General features: G+C 52.9%; 1 protein-coding gene and 1 non-coding gene across 4 annotated transcripts; both read left to right on the forward strand.

The window, feature by feature from the left end:
- The first annotated feature begins 3169 nt into the window (after positions 1–3169).
- IRF5 (interferon regulatory factor 5) lies at positions 3170–15336 on the forward strand. 3 transcript variants are annotated; one of them, XM_060107908.1, is made up of 9 exons: positions 3170–3419; positions 8165–8370; positions 10351–10540; positions 10971–11035; positions 11525–11558; positions 11737–12006; positions 12241–12633; positions 12723–12841; positions 13145–15336. In XM_060107908.1, the coding sequence occupies exons 2-9, from the start codon at positions 8176–8178 to the stop codon at positions 13388–13390; spliced, it is 1512 nt and encodes a 503-aa protein (XP_059963891.1). In that variant the 5' UTR covers positions 3170–3419; positions 8165–8175; the 3' UTR covers positions 13391–15336. The 3 variants fall into 3 exon arrangements, with proteins under 3 accessions (XP_059963891.1, XP_059963893.1, XP_059963890.1); XM_060107910.1 differs by having other exon boundaries at positions 3171–3419; positions 8162–8370; positions 11785–12006; XM_060107907.1 differs by having other exon boundaries at positions 3171–3419; positions 8162–8370; positions 13145–15335.
- Positions 9734–9805, forward strand: TRNAE-UUC (transfer RNA glutamic acid (anticodon UUC)). The gene has a single exon. It is a non-coding gene; the product is annotated as a tRNA-Glu (tRNA).
- Positions 15337–18107: the final 2771 nt, after the last annotated feature.

Raw genomic sequence — 18107 nt, forward strand, 5'->3', positions numbered from 1 at the left:
GTGTCGTGGTGGAAGATACAAGTGGGGGAAGAATCAGCAGAAGGACCAATGACGACTGCACTGAGAGGCAACGCGGGATGTGGGAGGATGCTTAAGGCACTGAGCTGAGCTAGGAGCGAAATCCCAGGGCATTTATTTACAGTGGATGGTGAGAAACCCAGGCAATAGTGAAACCTCAGGATCTGAGAGTTTAAGTAAAGAAGACGTGCAGAGACTGGAGTTTCTGAGGTGTACCTGAGTGTTTCAGGGACGGCTGGAGCTCTGGGTCCAAGGTCCAGAGCAGAATCCGTGGCAAAGGGGGTGGGAGCCAGATTGCCGAGGATTAGGGAGAGGAGAGGGGCTGACCACGAAGGAAAAGGGAAATAGCATTTGTTCTCAACAGGGTTAAGGGAGCACAGAGCCAGGACCTGGGATGGACAAGGGTGTCTGTGTAGCTTCCTGGGACACAGGCCATTTGAAGAGATAGAGTGCAGATTTGGAAGGGGGTGGGGTGTGATATGAGGTCTAGAGGCATCTGCGTGACAGTGCTGGCCAAGCGGGGGACTTCCAGCTCACACCTCAGAATACTCTGAGGAGGCAGCGTTTAGTAAGAAAGGGGAAGGAAGCCCCAGCTGTGGCGTCCTGGGCATCGGTAGCAGTGAAGCTGCCACTTTCGCGTGTCAGATGTGGTATTATGTGCTTTACAGGCAGGAGCCAGAGTGGCCGTGTAAAACCCTAAGTCAGATCATGTGGCGCCTCTGCTCTGACTGTGCAACAACCCACGAAGTGCCCCGCCCCCCCCCAATTTTGTTACTGAAGCATTTATTGTCTAGCTCACTCCATAGAATGGGAGCTCCAGGAAGGCAGGGTGTTTAGACAAAGTAGACTTTGCTTTGCCGCTTTCTCCTGGTACATAGGAGGTGCTCACTGAGCATTTGTTAAATTTAGGCCTCACAGTCCATCTGTGACCGTGATGTTATCATTCTCACCTTACGGGCAGGAAATGGGGCTTCCAAGAGAGTCCGAGCTTTGCTCAAAGTCACACAATTCCCGAGTGGTAGAGCCAGGGTGTGACTCAGCCCTGTTGGAGTCCAGAGCCCAGTGCCTAGCCAGCAAGTTCCCAGAAACGGGAGGACATCTGAGGACCAGGTCAGCCTGGGTAAGCCCGACAGCCCAGACTGAGGAGATGGGTCTCCTGGATGGGAGGTACTGGGGGCAAAGCCAGCTGTCATCTGCCCAGGCCTGTGTTGAGGGGGGCAGGTCCAGAGTTGGGAGGGGGTCTTGTCCAGCTGCCTGCTGGATCTCTTACCTTCTCTCCCCACCACTCACTCTGAGCTTCTTTCGGTTCCCTTTGGTGACGTGGCTCCCCCATCCCCATACACGGATGCACACAAATGGTGGCTTCTACAGGAATCAGGCCTCTCACCACACCCTCAGTCTGATGCCCCGGCCAGGGGAAGTCGGGGCAGGGGCTGTCTCACCACTGGGAATAAGAAGCCTGGATACACGTCTCTGCTGAGGTTCCTGGGGCTGTGGAGGTCGAGTCTCCTCGTTCCCCGTGTACCCCGGTCCCACTGCGGGGAACTGGGAGTGATCACACAGGGGTCACCAGTGTAGTCTCACTTCCCCTTTGCTTGTACTTCAAGCTCAAGGGCAGTGCCCCTTCTTCTACACACAGCCCCATGAATGGTTCTTGACAAAGTTCAGAGACCCTAAGGGTGGGAGGCCTCACCTGAAGACACGGGATCGTGGGGAGGAGGAGTGCAGAATCCTAGTCTCACGCTCCCTTAAGCTGTGTGTGGTGCATCTAACAATAAAAGAAGGCTCCTCTTGACTATTGCTCCAGATATATTTTCTAGTCCAGCATAGAATACTTTCTATTAAGCACAACTGACCTCCAATGAAAACGGTTCGTATTTTAGGGGCAACCATTTTCAAGTAAATAGCAGTTTCACATTTAAAGAAAGAAATACAAAACAATCTCCCTATCCTCATTTTCTGCATCCACACTTTAAATTTTAAAAATATAAAATAGTGAAAGATTCAGCAGATACAAATAATAAAATACATATAATTATATTCCCTTTTATATTAGGGCTATGCAAGAGTGGGGGAGAGGGAGAGAGATGCAGGAGAGAAGAAAAACAGACAACACATAAAGAGTCATGATACAGATCAGGGGTAAAGACCAACCTAGGTATTCCTGCAGAGATGGAGAGGGGAGGGGAAGGTCAAAGTTCTGATTCATCAACTAATACGGCTGTATTTGTTAAAAAATACAGGCTCTAAACGTTAAAGTGCAAATAGTGTTTTTTAGAACTTATGTATTTTAGTTTCTACCTAAAATTTAATCAACTGATGTAAATTTCCTTCGTTTAAAAATATTTTAATTAAAAATTACTATAGAAAATAGAAGACAAAAAGACAGGAGTGGTCCCTGAGTAAGCTGATTCCAGTGGGAGTCAGACATTAAAATCCTAAGTGAAAACCCGTGAGGATGAGCCTCAGAGGCCAGGAACCCGACCTAGGAAGGGAAGTCAAGGTACGCTTCCCAAAGGAGGTGATGCTGAGACAACATTTGAAGACGAGCAGGAGTTCCCAAGCGAAGAATGCTCCTGAAGAGGGAACAGGATGTGTGAAGGTTGAGGCCAGCGAGGAGGTCCACGTGTGGAACCAAAAAGCGTTCAGAACGGCGACGGGTAGTCAAGATAGCGGTGAGTGAAGAGGTGGGACAAGCGACCAAGGAGCTGACCCTGAGAGGCCCGGAAGGTGATCAGGGAGGGGACCTGGGGCAGGCAGGTGCAAAGGTTGAGAATTAGAAAGGAACAGAGTAGCCTGAGGACCCCTGTCTGCAGGCACGTCGTGGAGGGGGTGTCTGAGTCTGGGTGCCAGTGACCCTCGGTAGAGTTCGCAGGCTGGCGGGCGAGGGCCGGGGGCTGTCTATCAGTCCGCCCCACCGCGCTGGTACGTGGCTCGGTTGATCGCCAATGTCCGCACCGATCTTGAGCTCCCGGAGGGACAGACTGGGAAGCTTCCGGGCCCAGCCGAGCACCGCGGCAGGGTGGGGTGGGGGGCTAGGGGTGTCGAACGACTATTTCGCGCTTCGCGATTGCTGAAGGAGCTCAGTAGTCAGTCCAGGCTACCTCGCCGCCTGGCGTCTTCCCCAGGCCCTGGGCTGCAGGGGGACCAGCCTGGCCCGAGGCTCAGCCCGGCCCCTCGGTCGCTGGGTCTGCGCGGGGACCCCACGGTGGCTTCGCGGGGCAGGGCGGGGCGCTGCCCGCGCACCCAGGCTCGGCGGCCTCGGCCCAGGGGCGGGGGCGGTGATGCGGAAGTGCCGGGAGGGCGGGCGGACAGACAAGCTCGGCTCCGGGAGGGCGCAGCTCGGCCCCACCGCCTGGCCCGTGCTCCCGGGCGCAGCCAAGCGGGCGCACCGCAGACAGGTAGGTCTCCGCTGCCGCGCGCTCCTCTCCGCGCCCGCGGGGCACCCGCTGGCGGCGGGCGGGGGACCGGAGTTGGGAGGGCGCGCGGGAGGGGTCAGCGCCGGCTTCTCCTAGCGCCGGAGCTCGGTGGGGGGGGACGCGGGGTGGGGGTCGCGTAAGGCAGGGCGCGCCCCGCCGTTCTGGCGGCCTCCAGGATGCCTCCTACCTCCTGATTAGCGTGGGGTGCCCCTCACCAGCAGCCTTCGTCCCGAAGGCGCCCGGGGAGCCCGGAGGCGCGGTCGGCGGAGTAGGCACTGCTGCCAGGGGCGCCAGCTCTGCTGCTTCTCTCCCTTCGTCTCGCCACCGCCAAGGATGGGCAGCGCCCAGGCGCCTGGCTTGGGCCATGGGAGGGGCAAGCCCCGATTCCCCCTTTCTGTGCACTCCGATCCCTCTTCCTCTGGCACCTCTCATCCTTTCGAGTAAGAGAATGAGGTGTAAAAAGGTTCATCCTCCCTGGATCTTAAGGCCAATTGCAAGAATTCGGGCACAGAGTGTGTAGTAAGATGGTGTCAGGCAGAGGCGCCGGCCGTCCTTCGACTCGTGGCCGAGAAAAGAAGGCGCTGACCCTCCTCTAACAGAGAGAAACCACGGGCGCGATACTTCTTAGACTAGTTCCCCCGAACTTAGAAACGAAACAATTAAGAGTCTAAAAGTGGAGGGAAAGTGAGACCAGCGTGACCGTGATGCGGGATAGGAGATGGTGAACACCTGCGCCGGGGTTGTCTCCGCGACCCCAGAGCCGCCGGATCCGGCACTCGGGATCAGGGGCGAGGGGGACTTTCCCGGCCACCCTGGGCACATCAGAGCGGGGACGAGGGCGGGGGCGCCACCAGCCGGAGAAGCAGTCCGAGAGGCAGACCCTAAGCCAGCGCCCCGGGCGGGGTACGGGGGTGGTGGTTCCGTGGGCTGGCCCAGGAGGCGCGGGCAAGCCACCCGGGGAGCACCTGCGGGGACGGCCCAGAGGGCAGGACCGGGCCTGGGTTCCACGAGCGCCCAGAGCTGGGATGAGTGACCAGGACCAGTAAGGACGAGGGCGGGGCTGATGCAGGAAGCTAGAGGCCCTCGGGAGGGGCAGCCGGGCCAGAGCAGAGCTATCGGGCTAGGGCGCTGGGGCTTCCAGCAAGTCAAGAAAAGCCATGGGAAACCACCCTTTTTTACCTAAAGGCCCTATCTTGGGGTTTTCCCCCTGCGCCTTGGCCTTACCCCACCGTGCCCCCGAAATGAAGCCGAGAGAAGCTTCTTTCGCCGCATCAGCTGCCACAGAGCCTCAACTATTCTCAGGGTGTGGTCAACTCACCATGAGAGGGCGGGGCTTAAGGTCTTGCGGGGGGGGGGCAGGGAACCCCTTACCTTCTCCAGGAGCTTGGTGTGGAGTTTGTGGGGAGACGTCTGAATCAGATAAACTCGGGAGGTGCAAGGGCTTTCTGATCTGCCCACTACTGGGGGCTGCAGAGCTTCCTCCCCTAGGGGGTCCCTGGTGCCCACAATGTTCCAGGCTCCTCTGGAGGCTGGCTCCTGGGACTTCAGGAGATGCGAGGCCTCGCCCCCTCAGGAGGAGCTCCTGGGCTGCCCCTTCACCTCTGGGGGCTTCCTCGGGTCCTCAGCAGGCCACACCTCCTTTGATGTTCCCATGGAAGCTGATGCATGCACTTCCGCCTTTCTGCTCTCCAGTGCTCAAATCCACAAGGCTAGGTCTGAGGGCTGCAGACCGGCCCAGCTGTCAAGGATCAGGGCAGACCCCCTGACTAGTCTGGCCTCTGATAGAAAATCAAGTCCTCCTCCCAGCAGCAGGTAGGGGGTGTAGGATGGAATTTCTCAGGGCTGTGCTATAGCTTCTGGGACACCCTGGGAATCTGGGCGACTGCTTCTATGTGGAGGGAAAGTAGGGATGGAGCACAAAGGCACTGAAATTCGGAACTCCTGGCATTGGGATAGTCTGAATCAGATCTAAGCCTGTCTCCCGGTGGGAGGAAGCCTCCTTGGGGGGTGCACCTGGAGGCAGGCAAACCCCCTGTGGCTGAAGACCCTTCTGTGGCATGCTGGACAGACCCTCTCTTGGCCCTGGTCGGGCTTGTCACGGGATGCTCTCTCCACAGCCCCTCCCTGTACTGCTTGAAGGGGTTGCACCTTACTGTCAAGAGGTCAGAGTTATAATTTCAAGACCTTTGTGTTGAAAAGCAGTGTTGGCCCAGGCCAGGCAGTGTTCCTCGCCCTGACTTCCTCCTTGCCCTGGGCAGAGGACTCGACCTTTCTGGCCTCCCAGCTGCACCACCACCTTTGGCACAGCTGCGGGCTGACCATGTGTGTGGGTCATCAGGAAAGCTTGCCTTGTCCTCTGTGTCAACAGAGCTTTCCTCTGTCCACCTTCTCTTAGCCAGAATCGCCGGCTACTGGTGACTGCCACCCCTCTATTCTAGGACCCAGGCCTTTGGGAGGGTGGGGATGCTACAAATACATATTGGGTGAGGCTCTCCAGCGCTGTGAACCACACAACGTACAATGACTGCCAGCGGGCTTGGGGGTCGGGGGATGGGCTACAAGGTGAGAGATTGAGAATTTGGTCTGGGGGACCCAAATGTGATTTTCTCCACATCCCTTCCCTCCCCCAGCTCACAGTGAGTCAGTTTTCCGAGTTGTCCGGTCTGGCCACTTTCATTTCCCTTGGGGCTGGGTGGAGGCTAGTGCAGAAAAGGGAACCGAGCCACCCATCTTCTGAGGCCTGGGGGCAGGGCTGGACGCTCTCCTACCTTCCTGGTCCCGGCCCAGCGCTGGGCACTGCTCTGAGGAGAGGCCTGCAGATGAGACTCCTCAGCGGTGTGGAAGTGGCACTTAGCTGCCACAACCCAACAAGGTACTGGGGCAGGGAATTTCAGGGGAAATTCCAAAGCAGGCCTGGGAGGATGGTGTGTGTGTGTGTGTGTGTGTGTGTGTGTGTGTGTGTGTGTGTGTGTGTGTGTGTGTGTGTGTGTGTGTGTGTGTGTGTGTGTGTGTGTGTGTGTGTGTGTGTGTGTGTGTGTGTGTGTGTGTGTGTGTGTGTGTCTCTCCCAGTGCAGGCCAGGAAGCCCACCAGGGCTTGTGTACCCCCAGAAGCCGTTGCTCCCAGCAGCAGTCCGGCCTGTGGTTGGGTGGCTTTAGCTGTTACAAAGTTCTTCAACCTGGGTCTAGTCTGTCTCAGTGGAGGCTGTCGGGGTGTTGACTTCAACCCTAGTCTCTTTGTCACACGGTGGTACCTCTCATTGCCACCCCACTGAGTGTTCCCTTCACCTACCCAGATATCCCATTTCCTTCAGTCATTCCTTCCCTGAGAGGCCTGCCCCCCTGAGACCCTCACCTGCATCACAGCCCCTGCAGCCTTCCTCTTGGGTCTGGTCTCACCCTTGAGTCCGAGGAGGATCCTGGGGAGAGCAGGGCTGGTTGTGGGGCGGGGGTGGGGGGAATAAACAGCTGGAAGACAGGTGCTTCCAACATCTGGTTGGTATTTCTTAAGTCCTATTCTGGTCCACTGAATGGCCAGGTGTCCGGGAGGGGGGCGAGTGGTGAGGAAGAAGAGCGGGAGGCACTCCTGCCCTCGAAGAGGTTGCCCGCCCACCTGGAAGGTGAACAAGATGGGGAAGAGGCAGTGCAAGGCTGAGTAAGAGCCCCAAACCACTCATCTCAATGGAGAGGAGTTCAGGACCACCCATGGCACTCTGGAGAGGGGCATGTGAGTGCCGGGGGGCCCACCCCAGAGGCCAAGTGTGGGCACCCTTGTTCCAGGAAGCACGGCCTCTGGAAAAGACCGTGGCCACCACATCCTCATCGCCACCATTCCCTCTCCATTACTTGTGGAGCATCTTCTGCGAGGGACAGTGGTACCAAGGAAGTGGGAGAGAAGCATGGTGCCGGGGCAGTGTGTGCCCTCTTACACACACGCTTGCACACCCACCTAACTCACACGTGCTCAGAAACTAGAGCGCTGGGCGGGAGGCAGGCTGATTTCTCATCGTGGCTCAGCCCTTTGTTCCTTCCTTGACCAGCGACAGAGTCCCTTCTGAGTCTCAGGACGGGGGTCGGTCCTTTCTGTCTCTGACCCTGGCTCACAGGTTCTACCTTTGTCTTAGCCGGGCTTCCTAGAAGGTGGTTTGGTGAGGGGTTCTCTGGAGGAGAGGGAGGGAGCAGGGGTGGGGCAGGAAGAAAGCTAAGCAAGGATGTGGCCTCAGCTGGAGACTGGCTTCAGCCCGAACCCATGAGGAGCCTGGAGCACACATTTGCTCCACCTGAAGCCAGGGGACCAGCCTTCTGTCCCCGTGTGTCAGTCACCCACTGGCTGTGGGCTGTCCCCCCAGGAGTGGAGGGGTGGGCCTGGCCCGGGAGTGAGGCAGCCGAGGGTGGCTTTGTGCTGTGCCGGCCTCACAGCAGCGGGGGAATTGATACACTGCCTGGCACGGGGCATCTGGGTGGGCACCCACAGCATCCACTAGAGCTGTACACCCCCTCCTTCCTTCCCCCCAAACACAAAGCCCACATGCAGGGACCCTGTGACAGGAAACCTGGTGGCTGGAGAGGAGAACTGACTTGAGCACCTGGATGCACAGCAGTGACTCCGGCCGCCCATGCCAGAGGAAGGGAAAGCCCTAATGACCCGTGCCTCGGCGCCCACACGTCCCCTGCTGCAGGGAACAGCCAGCTGACGTGCTGATGTGCTCCCCCTCTGCTCTCTCCAGCAGACGCCTTTGCCATGAACCCGCCTGCCCCCGCTGCCCTCCCTCCGCCCCGCCGCGTACGGCTGAAGCCCTGGCTGGTGGCCCAGGTGAACAGCTGCCAGTACCCGGGGCTTCAGTGGGTCAATGGGGAAAAGAAATGCTTCTATATCCCCTGGCGGCATGCCACGCGGCACGGCCCCAGCCAGGATGGAGATAACACCATCTTCAAGGTAAGCCCTGGACAGGTGTACCGCCTGGACCTCTGAGGCCCCCCTCCCTAGAAGAGAACTCTCTCTACATCTCAGACTGGCCACTCTCCGAGCTGCCTTGCTGCAGGTGACCACAGGCCTGGGCTAAGGGGCCGCAGGCATCATCACAGTGCATATCTTTCTAACCTGATCCCCAGAGCAAGGTGAGGACTGAGGGACCCCCCAGGAGACCTTCCTGTAACTCTTTCTCTTCCTCCTTGTTCTTGTGTCATTTTCATCACACGTGAGCGCCTGTCCAGGGTGCACGTTTGGTGTACACATACGCTAAAAGAACACCACAGAATTCCCCCTTAATCTTAATACTAGGAGGTAACTACTGTGAATATCTTTTGCTTACATTTCCAGTTTACTGCATGTGTGTGTATATGAAGTGCAAACATGGAATCAAACCATAGATTCTATTTTATAACCTGTATTTTTCACCCAACATCAGGACTAGCTTTCCTCTCCAACAAATGCCACAGCACCTTTAGTGACCACTGAATGTTCCATTGGAGGGGTTAGCACACTTTAGTCACCCAGTCCCAGTTTTTGGACACCTCAGGTGGCTTTCAGGGTCTCTGGTGTTGAAGACCACATTGCCATGGACGCCCTCTAAACTCTTACCCATGGCACATCTTAAATGATTTTCTTTGGGGTTAGTTCCCCGTTAAACATTTCTGGGCCAAAGGGAATGCTTCGTTTTAAAGCTTTGGCTACCTATTTCTTAGTCTTTGCACTTGGTATTTACCTTTTCAAGGTTCCTTTCAAATCCATTTCTTATTTTTGAATAGGTAACATGGTCACACAATTCAACATTTAAGAAGTGCAAAATGGTTAACAGCAAAAAGTCTCCCTTATGGGAGACTCTCTCCCAGGCACCCAACCCCCTCCTTTGGGGCAATTAGTGTTATCAGTTTCTTGTTTATCCTTCCTGAGAGATTTTTGTGCATATACAAGCAAATATATACCTATGCTTTCCCCAACTTTTGACAAAAATGGTAGATGTTTACATACTCTTCTGTACCTCATTTCTTGAAGATTACAACATGTTAGTATATCAAAACTTCCCTTTTTTTTTTTTTTTTTCTTGCTGCCCAGTATTCCATTCTATGGGTTGGCCATAATTTAACCAGCTCCCATTAATGGACATTTAGATTATTTGGGGTCTTTTTCTTTTGTAAACAGAGCTGCAGTGAATAACCTTGTATGTGCAAACTTTTGTGCGGATGCTTCTGCATCCGTAGGATAAATTCCCAGAAGCCAAATTGCTGGGTTAAAGGGCAGAAACATTTGTAATCTTGATATCAACCACATTGCCCTCCAAAATAATAATACCAGGAGTTCCCTGGTGGTCTAGTGGTTAGGATTTGGCACTTTCACTGCCACGGCCCAGGTTCAATCCCTGGTCAGGGAACTGAGATGCCGCAAGCTGTGCAGCGAGGCCAAAAAATAATAATAAGTATGATAATTATAATAATACCAAAAGCTGAAGTGTACGGAGTCCATCCCAAGTGCAGACACAGTTCAGAGAGTTTATGTGCATTAGCCCTGAGTCTTCACCGCCACACTGCAAGGTAGGCACTGTGTTGGGGAGATCAAAGCAAGGAGAGGCAAAGTAACCCGCCCTGGCACACAGTGGGCGGTGGCAGATTCCGGATTCAGTTCTGCTCCAGATCCCATGCTCTTATCCACCATGTCACCCCATCCTCCTCAGAGATTGTACCTATTTGCCACCTTAGGACCAGTGAGTTCAATGCCCTTCAAAGCACCTAGATTTCCTTTAGCTTGTTGGAGCCCCAAGGGACTGGCCTCCTATCTCCCACCTTGCAAACGGACACTTGGGCTCCACCAGTGTGTCGCTGAAGGTCTCACCGCACAGCAGTGACTCCCGCTGGCCAGGACGGGCTTTTGTGAGGGGTGAGGTTCTCTGTGGTCACCTGTCTTGTCTTCCTGACCTAGGCCTGGGCCAAGGAGACAGGAAAGTACACCGAGGGGGTGGACGAGGCCGATCCGGCCAAGTGGAAGGCCAACCTGCGCTGTGCCCTTAACAAGAGCCGTGACTTTCGCCTCATCTATGATGGGCCCCGGGACATGCCGCCTCAGCCCTACAAGATCTACGAGGTCTGCTCCAATGGCCCCACTCCTGCAGGTATCCTGTCTGGCCCTGTGTGGGACACCTGGGAGGCTATGCAGGAAGGGCCAGGGGCCCCTCCAACAAGCAGTGGTCGGGGGCATGCTGCTAGGTCATAACATCCAGGGCTCCCAGGAGTGGATCATTTGTGAGGCCAGGAATGGCTTGGCATGGACCAGGCCCCCAGGTTTGTCTTCCTCAACCCATCCTGGTTCTTGGCTCTTGACTCCAGTGAATGTAGGTCGGGTGGCCCAGGGAGCAGAGTGCCATGGGGTCAGGGGCATCCCTAGTGATTGCTGGTGGCTGTGCGGCCCTTCACTCACTCTGTGTTTGGGCAGCTCTGGGGAGGGGGAGGAGCCAGCCGCGGCAGGAGCTGCCACATGGAGCCCTGGTGGCCTTCCTCCTCCTCCCCCACTGAACTCCTTCTCTTCTCTCCCTCACTCTGCAGAGTCACAGCCCAGTGAGGATTACACTCTCGGTACAGGAGAGGAGGAGGAGGAGGAAGAGGAAGAGGTGAGCTCAGGGGCCGCTCTTCGCAGCGTGTGCCTGCGCTGATGCGGTGGGCCTTGCTAGGGCGTTGCTGCTGTCCTACTCTGCTGTAGGATGGAGCAGGTCCATTCCTCTGGAGCCCTGCTGCTGTTTCTGCAGCTCTTCTCTGAGTTTCTTCTCTCGGGATTCTGGAGACAGGAACAAAGTCACCACCTTGAACCTCCCTGGGACTTTGTTGGTATAAAGCATGCTCACACATGGTCTTGCCCTCAGCAGTTGGGGCTTAGTAGGTATTACCACCTGCAGAAGGCGGAAACTGGGGCGCTGAGAGCCTACTGACGTGCCTGGGATGGCCGAGCTGGGCCTGGAGGCAGGGTCTGGCCTCGCCTAAGCGGAAGACCAGGGAATTGCCTTGTGGGTCTCATTCTTTAGCATCAGATCAATTTAATAACCTGTCCTCCCTTCTCTCTCTCTGACCTCCTCCCTCCTCCTTTGCCTGTGTCTTCCTTTCAGCTCCAGAGGATGTTACCAAGCCTGAGCCTCACAGGTGGGGCTGGGAGGCGGTGTGGTTGGGGGTTTAGTATAAGGAGGAGCTGCAGGTACCACGGGTACCTGGGCGGGGGCTGAAGGGAGGCTGGGGGGCGGCCCAGGGCTGGGAGTAGGTGGACCTGGGAGGCAGCTCCTGGAAGTGGCATTGAAGCTTTGTCCGCCGCCACCTTCCGTAGAAGCAGTGCAGCCCGGCCCCCCCATGGCACCCTATTCTTTATCCAAAGAGGATGTCAAGTGGCCACCCACTCTCCAGCCACCTGTGGTGCTGGGTCCCCCTGCTCCAGACCCCAGCCTCCTGGGCCCTGCCCCTGGCAACCCTGCTGACTTTGGGGAGCTGCTTTCTGAGGTCCTGCCGAGCCCACAGCCTGGGACCCTGGCTGCCAGCCTGCCCCCCACAGGCGAACAACTCCTGCCCGACCTGCTCATCAGCCCTCACATGCTGCCTCGTAAGGACCCCGGGGGGGGGGGGGGCCTGGGCCGGGAAAAGCAGCGCTGGGAAGGTGGAGGATGACGAGGAGAACAAAAACGCCCACGCCAGTCCCTGCTTGGGTGGAGGAAGGAAGTGGGAGAGCTGATGATGGCCTGGCCATGGGGCAGAGAGGGAAGAGAAAGTCAGTGGGCTGCAGAATGGGGAGGCGTGGGGCTCATGGGCGGGGCGGGGCTGCCCCTCTGCCCTGCAGTGACGGACCTGGAGATCAAGTTCCAGTACCGGGGGAGGCCACCCCGGGCCCTCACCATCAGCAACCCCCATGGCTGCCGGCTCTTCTACAGCCAGCTGGAGGCCACCCAGGAGCAGGTGGAGCTCTTTGGCCCTGTGAGCCTAGAACAAGTGCGCTTCCCCAGCCCCGAAGACATCCCCAGCGACAAGCAGCGCTTTTATACCAACCAGCTGCTGGATGTCCTGGACCGCGGGCTCATCCTCCAGCTACAAGGCCAGGATCTGTATGCCATCCGCCTGTGCCAGTGCAAGGTGTTCTGGAGCGGGCCCTGCGCCTCAGCCCATGGCTCACACCCCAACCCCATCCAGAGGGAGGTCAAGACCAAGCTCTTCAGCCTGGAGCATTTTCTCAATGGTGAGGGCCCCACGTCGTGTTCCTCTTGGTCTCCTTTCATCCAGGGGCATGGTGCCAGCCTCTGACTAAGGGTCTCAATCTCAATGCAGAGCTCATCCTGTTCCAGAAGGGCCAGACCAACACCCCACCACCGTTTGAGATCTTCTTCTGCTTTGGGGAGGAGTGGCCTGATCGCAAACCCCGAGAGAAGAAGCTCATCACTGTACAGGTATACTCCCACCTCCCACCCCCCAACTCTGCTTTGGTTTGAATATTGGGAAATCCTGGGGCTAGGCCCTTGCCCCAGGGTGGAGCCGCAGGGCCCTCTGGGTGGTGTGAACTCAGTGGTCAGAGTTAATCAAGGATCAGTGCTGCCCACACATAAGCAGCCTTTTTATGAAGTAGAAGTTGGTGCCCCATCTTCCTGGTGGATGCAGCCCACCACCTGACCCCTGGAGGACTCCCTCATGCACAACTGGATTGGACAGCCCTGCCAAGGTTCTCCCTGTCCTTTCTCCTCTTTGCCCCCCAGGTGGTGCCTGTAGCAGCTCGGCTTCTGCTGGAGATGTTCTCAGGGGAGCTTTCTTGGTCGGCTGATAGCATCCGGCTACAGATCTCAAACCCAGACCTCAAAGACCGCATGGTAGAACAGTTCAAGGAGCTCCATCACATCTGGCAGTCCCAGCAGCAGCTGCAGCCTGTGGCCCAAGCCCCTCCTGTGGCAGGCCTCAGTGCTGGCCAGGGGCCCTGGCCCATGCACCCAGTCGGCATGCAGTAATGCGGCTGCAGACAGTGACTGGCCCAGGCTTCCAGAGTGGCTGTGCAGACTGATGTGGAGGTGCGATGGCCTCAGTGGGCACCTGGTGGGCGGCAGGGTCCTACCTCTGGGTCCTCTGGAAGTGGATCTGGGTCACGAAGAAGAGGAAAAGAGGCCCGAGTTCCAGGTTCTCCTCAGAAGCTGACGGAAACTGGAAGCCAGTTTTGCTTTGAGGACTCTGTCTTCCTGGATATGCCTCTCCTGGGCTGGCTGTGGGGGAACTGGGGGAACTGAGCCATCGGCACCAGTGAGGAGGGAAGGAACTCCCCTCGACTCCAGGGGGCCTAGTTGTACAGAGGGAGTTGCCCCAGTGACCCATACTTGTGGTTGCCCCCATTTCTTCTGGCAAAAAGAGCCAAGTGCTGTGGGTCAGGTCTCCCTGGCAGGTCCTCTGCAGGGCATGGACTGGATATTGGGGTTCCCTAACTTGAGCCCCACTTCCTCATCTTTCTTCCTTCAGAGATAGAGATGAGCACTTAGGTATTACACCAGATACTTAAGGCTGGCAGCTACCTCCCTTCAGAGTCCAAGAACCTGGGGTAGAAAGTGGAATTTTACATATTTTTGGATTAATAAATATTAAAAAACAGACTCAGCTATTATTTTCAGTACCGGTTGCTCCCATGCTATTCTACTAGACCGTATGTCTCATACCAGCTGGCCCTCTTTCCCCCAGCACCTGCCCTCCTGCTCTGGGGCCGCTGACACAGGGAGGGCTTGCCTTCCAGGCTGATGAGTCAGTGGGGCCTTCATAAGCACTCAGCTGGCTGGCTTTGCTTTCCAGGAGGAAGCCAGCTGAAGCAAGGGAGTGGACTTTTAAATGTGTGCAGAGTCTAAAATCCTGGGCTGGATTTCAACTAGGGACCATTACAATCTGTTTCCCTCATATATATTCATATGCTATTAAATATATTAAATATATTAGGACAATGCATACAAATTGGTAGCTCACTGTTTGAATCTGGCTCATAGATATAATTTTCTGACCTGAACAATTTTGCTCTTATCTTTTTATTTGTAGCTCCAACAGTAATCAACTCATAGTCTTTTCTCATCTAAACTCCCAACCACACCCCCACCCTGAGATTATTTTGAAGCAAATCCTAGACATATTTCAGGTATAAACAGTATGTATCTCTAAAAGACAAGCACATCCTAAAAAACTACAGTATCGCACCTAATTAATTTTTATTAAATATCTAGCATTTAAAAATTTAAGACAACTAGAGAAATTTTATTCCCTTGCCATTTAATTGTGGAAGAACTTGCATTTTTTGTTCTGCATTTTGTTTTTGCCTAGATGCTCCTGACTGCATCTGTTAACATATTTTGTCTCCTGTGTCTCCTGTAAATTGGTACTTTGATTCTAGAGGCTTAATTGGATACAGGTTTTTGTTTCGACTACCTTTGACTAGTGGGTATTGGAATTGTTTCCGATCTTTAATTATTATACATAACGCTGTAGTGGATAGGCTTGTGCATATTTATGTATTTTCATATTTTTGCCTGTATATCTTTAGGATGGCTCCACAGAAATGGGATTTCCGGGCCAAAGGATAAATATGTGTCTAACTTTGCTAGATATCGGCAAAATTCTGATAAATCTCTGAGCGTGGCTGTTTCCCCGCTGTCTCAACAGACTACAGTGTCAACTTTTTGGATTTTTGCCAACCTGATAGGTGAGAAATAGTATCTCTACCATTTCTCATTATGAACAAGGCTTAGCATCTTTATATGGTTAAGTGCCCTGTGCAGATTTTAGTGATTTTTTTTAAAATAAACAAATTTAGAATAGTCTCAGATTTACAGGAAAGTTGCTAATGGAGTGCCTATATAAACCCACAGCCAGTTTCCCCAGTTGTTAACATCTTACATTATACCTTACATTACTATGGAACATTTGTCACAACTAATGAAACAAAATGAATACATCATTATTAACTAAATTCCATTCTTTATTCAGATTTCATTAGTTTTTATCGCATACTCTTTTTCTGCTCTAGCATCCCATCCAAATGATCACATTACATTTAGTCATTATGTCTCCCTAGCCGCCACTGGTCTGACAGTTTCTCAGACTTCCCTTGTTTTTCATGACTTAGATGGCTTTGAGGGTACATTTTAGAATGTCCCTCATTTGGGATTTATCTGATGTGTTTCTCACGGTTTTTGTAAGGAAGACACTGAGGTTAAGTGTCATTCTCACCAGTCATACCGAGTTGATGAATTACAAAGCTTGGCAGGAACATCTGACTGACTTCTGCAACACTGCAGGAAGCTCAGTGGCTGCTGAAAATCTTCCTCGGGCTTCTACTTATATTTTGATTTCTTAAAAATAAAACAACAATGAAAGCAGAAACAAAAAAACAGCATACCTGGCCATCATTTCTTGTAGATCTGTGTGTTGTAGCCAGTGGTGGATGAACACTATCCCTCCCCACCCAAAATAACAGATACTGTAGGTTCCAGAGGTTAAAGGCAGGACAACGCGTTGCTATTCACTGCTCCCTAGCTACGCTAAAGTTCCGGTTGGTAGTGGCCTCTGCTAGTGTTTAAGTTGGAATCCACAGAGTACTGATGCTCATGGCCCTGGGGATGAATACACCCCTCTAGCACCCTGTAGTTTACCTTACATCTTTCCTGCAGGCCCCTCATCCCCACCAAGTTCATCCTTGTACCCAACAAAATATTCCCTTTTAATTCAAGACTCCTTCCCCTTATTCAGCTTTTCACTGACCTAAAGAACTTTTCAGTCTTTGTTGAGTAGGAGAGAAATATTGACAGCTTTCCCCCATTTTTGTCAGAGGAATGTTCTCACAGGCAACTTTCTCATTTGCTAGTAATACATCTCACAAAAATCAGGCATACCTTGTTGCATAATCTTGAATGTTTAACTTTTCTGGATTTTGGCTTTCATCCCTGTAAAACGATTTAGTACCCGGGCTACACAAGATGGACACATACTTTGCATTCATGAGGTCTTGATGCCATTCAAAAGTTCCTGTCTTATTTATCCTACATTCTCAGTTATTGATCTATTATATAGAACAGGTACATAAAAATTACAGGTTACTTTAGTTTAGTACAATCTTGCTGGGAATAGCCCCAACGGGTGATTTGTGTTTCACATAATCATGACTAAAATTTCTTCGCTAAGTCAATCATGGAAATAAGGGAACAGATCCATGGGAACTTTCTGACTTAGGTAAGTTCAGGTGCAAGACTCTCATTCTACTTCCACTAGACAATATCAAGCAGGAACACAATATCTATATTAGGGTACCTGATCCCAAACAGTTCCCTTTTAAATTGAAACTTAGGTGGGTATCCTTGCTATGCCCAAAAGTAACAAGACTATTTGTAAGAATTAGTCTGAATCAATCTGTTAACACTGAAGAGTAAGCAGTGAGAACCATTAATAAGAGTTCTGGATTTCAAAGCTATAGCTGTGGAGAGGATGTTCTTGACATACACTAGGATATGTATTCCAAAGGCTACTTTTTAGTGGCTGGGGAGAGTTATATTAACCCTTCCACATGTTTTCCAGTCCTAGACACAGCTTTTGATGATAAAAGCCAAACTCCTTAAACAGAGAAAAGTCAACTGGTCGTTGCAAGGACCTAGGGTTGGACTAGGCTTCAAAGTTTTACTGTCTAACCAGAAAATGAGCAGGATGGTGAGGGCAACGTGCTGATCCCCAGAATTTGATAATCTTACTCCAAACACCATTCCATATTCAAGTTTTTTTCTCCCCTTCCAATATTGCCTTTTTAGACAATAAAACTCCGAGTACCATTGATGTTATGCAGGGAGGTTTGCTTCATGGATTCCAAATACTAGATGCAACTCTGTGGTCAAGGTTATTAGCTCAAAGCCCAATTACTATAATATACTGTGTGATCTCATTTATATAAAACTCAAGAAAATGCAAACTAATTCACAGTGATGGAAAGCAGATCAGTGGCTACTTGGGCATGGGAAAGGATGGGTAGAGGCACGAAGAAACCTTTGGGAGTAAAGGGTATGTTCACTATCTTTTCTCTTGTTGCGGAGCATGGGCTCTAGGCACGTGGGCTTCAGTACTTGTGGCACACGGGCTCAGTAGTTGTGGCTCGCGGGCTCTATAGTGCAGGCTCAGTACTTGTGGCACACGGGCTTACTTGCTCCGCGGCATGTGGGATCTTCCCAGACCAGGGCTCGAACCCGTGTCCCCTGTATTGGCAGGCGGATTCTTAACCACTGCACCACCAGGGAAGTCTATTACCCAACACAGCCAAAAATAAATAAATAAAATAAATTTTAAAAATAATAATTTTTTACATATATACATACACAGGTGTATCCTATGTCAAAGCTTATCAACTGTATACCTTAAACGTGTAAACCTTAAACATGTACAGCTTATTGCATGTCAATGATACTTCATTACGGGGTTGTTTTTTTTTTAAGATCAAATAAATACTCAGTAGGTTAGGAAACAATCTACTTGGGTGGCCACTGTAAAAAGAATATGCTACATTTTGTTTAATATGCCAAGTGACCCATCCTCCTTCCCACTGAGGCCATATGAAAGGACAGAATGTAGCAGGAGGAGTTTTAGGGTAAACCAGAAGAATAAAAGATGCAGAAAGAGCCACTCCCCTGAAATATGAAGGGTCTGGGGCAGTAATGGCAGGGG

This window comes from Mesoplodon densirostris, chromosome 9, assembly GCF_025265405.1.
Source record: "Mesoplodon densirostris isolate mMesDen1 chromosome 9, mMesDen1 primary haplotype, whole genome shotgun sequence".
NCBI lineage: Eukaryota > Metazoa > Chordata > Mammalia > Artiodactyla > Ziphiidae > Mesoplodon > Mesoplodon densirostris.

Bases quoted from the DNA above. Each gene is read 5' to 3' on its own strand.
- IRF5 (XM_060107908.1), top strand. From the start codon at position 8,176: ATGAACCCGCCTGCCCCCGCTGCCCTCCCTCCGCCCCGCCGCGTACGG. The intron at 10,541-10,970 runs GTATCCTGTCTG...CTCACTCTGCAG, and splicing joins CAATGGCCCCACTCCTGCAG to AGTCACAGCCCAGTGAGGAT. The intron at 11,559-11,736 runs GTGGGGCTGGGA...CACCTTCCGTAG, and splicing joins ACCAAGCCTGAGCCTCACAG to AAGCAGTGCAGCCCGGCCCC.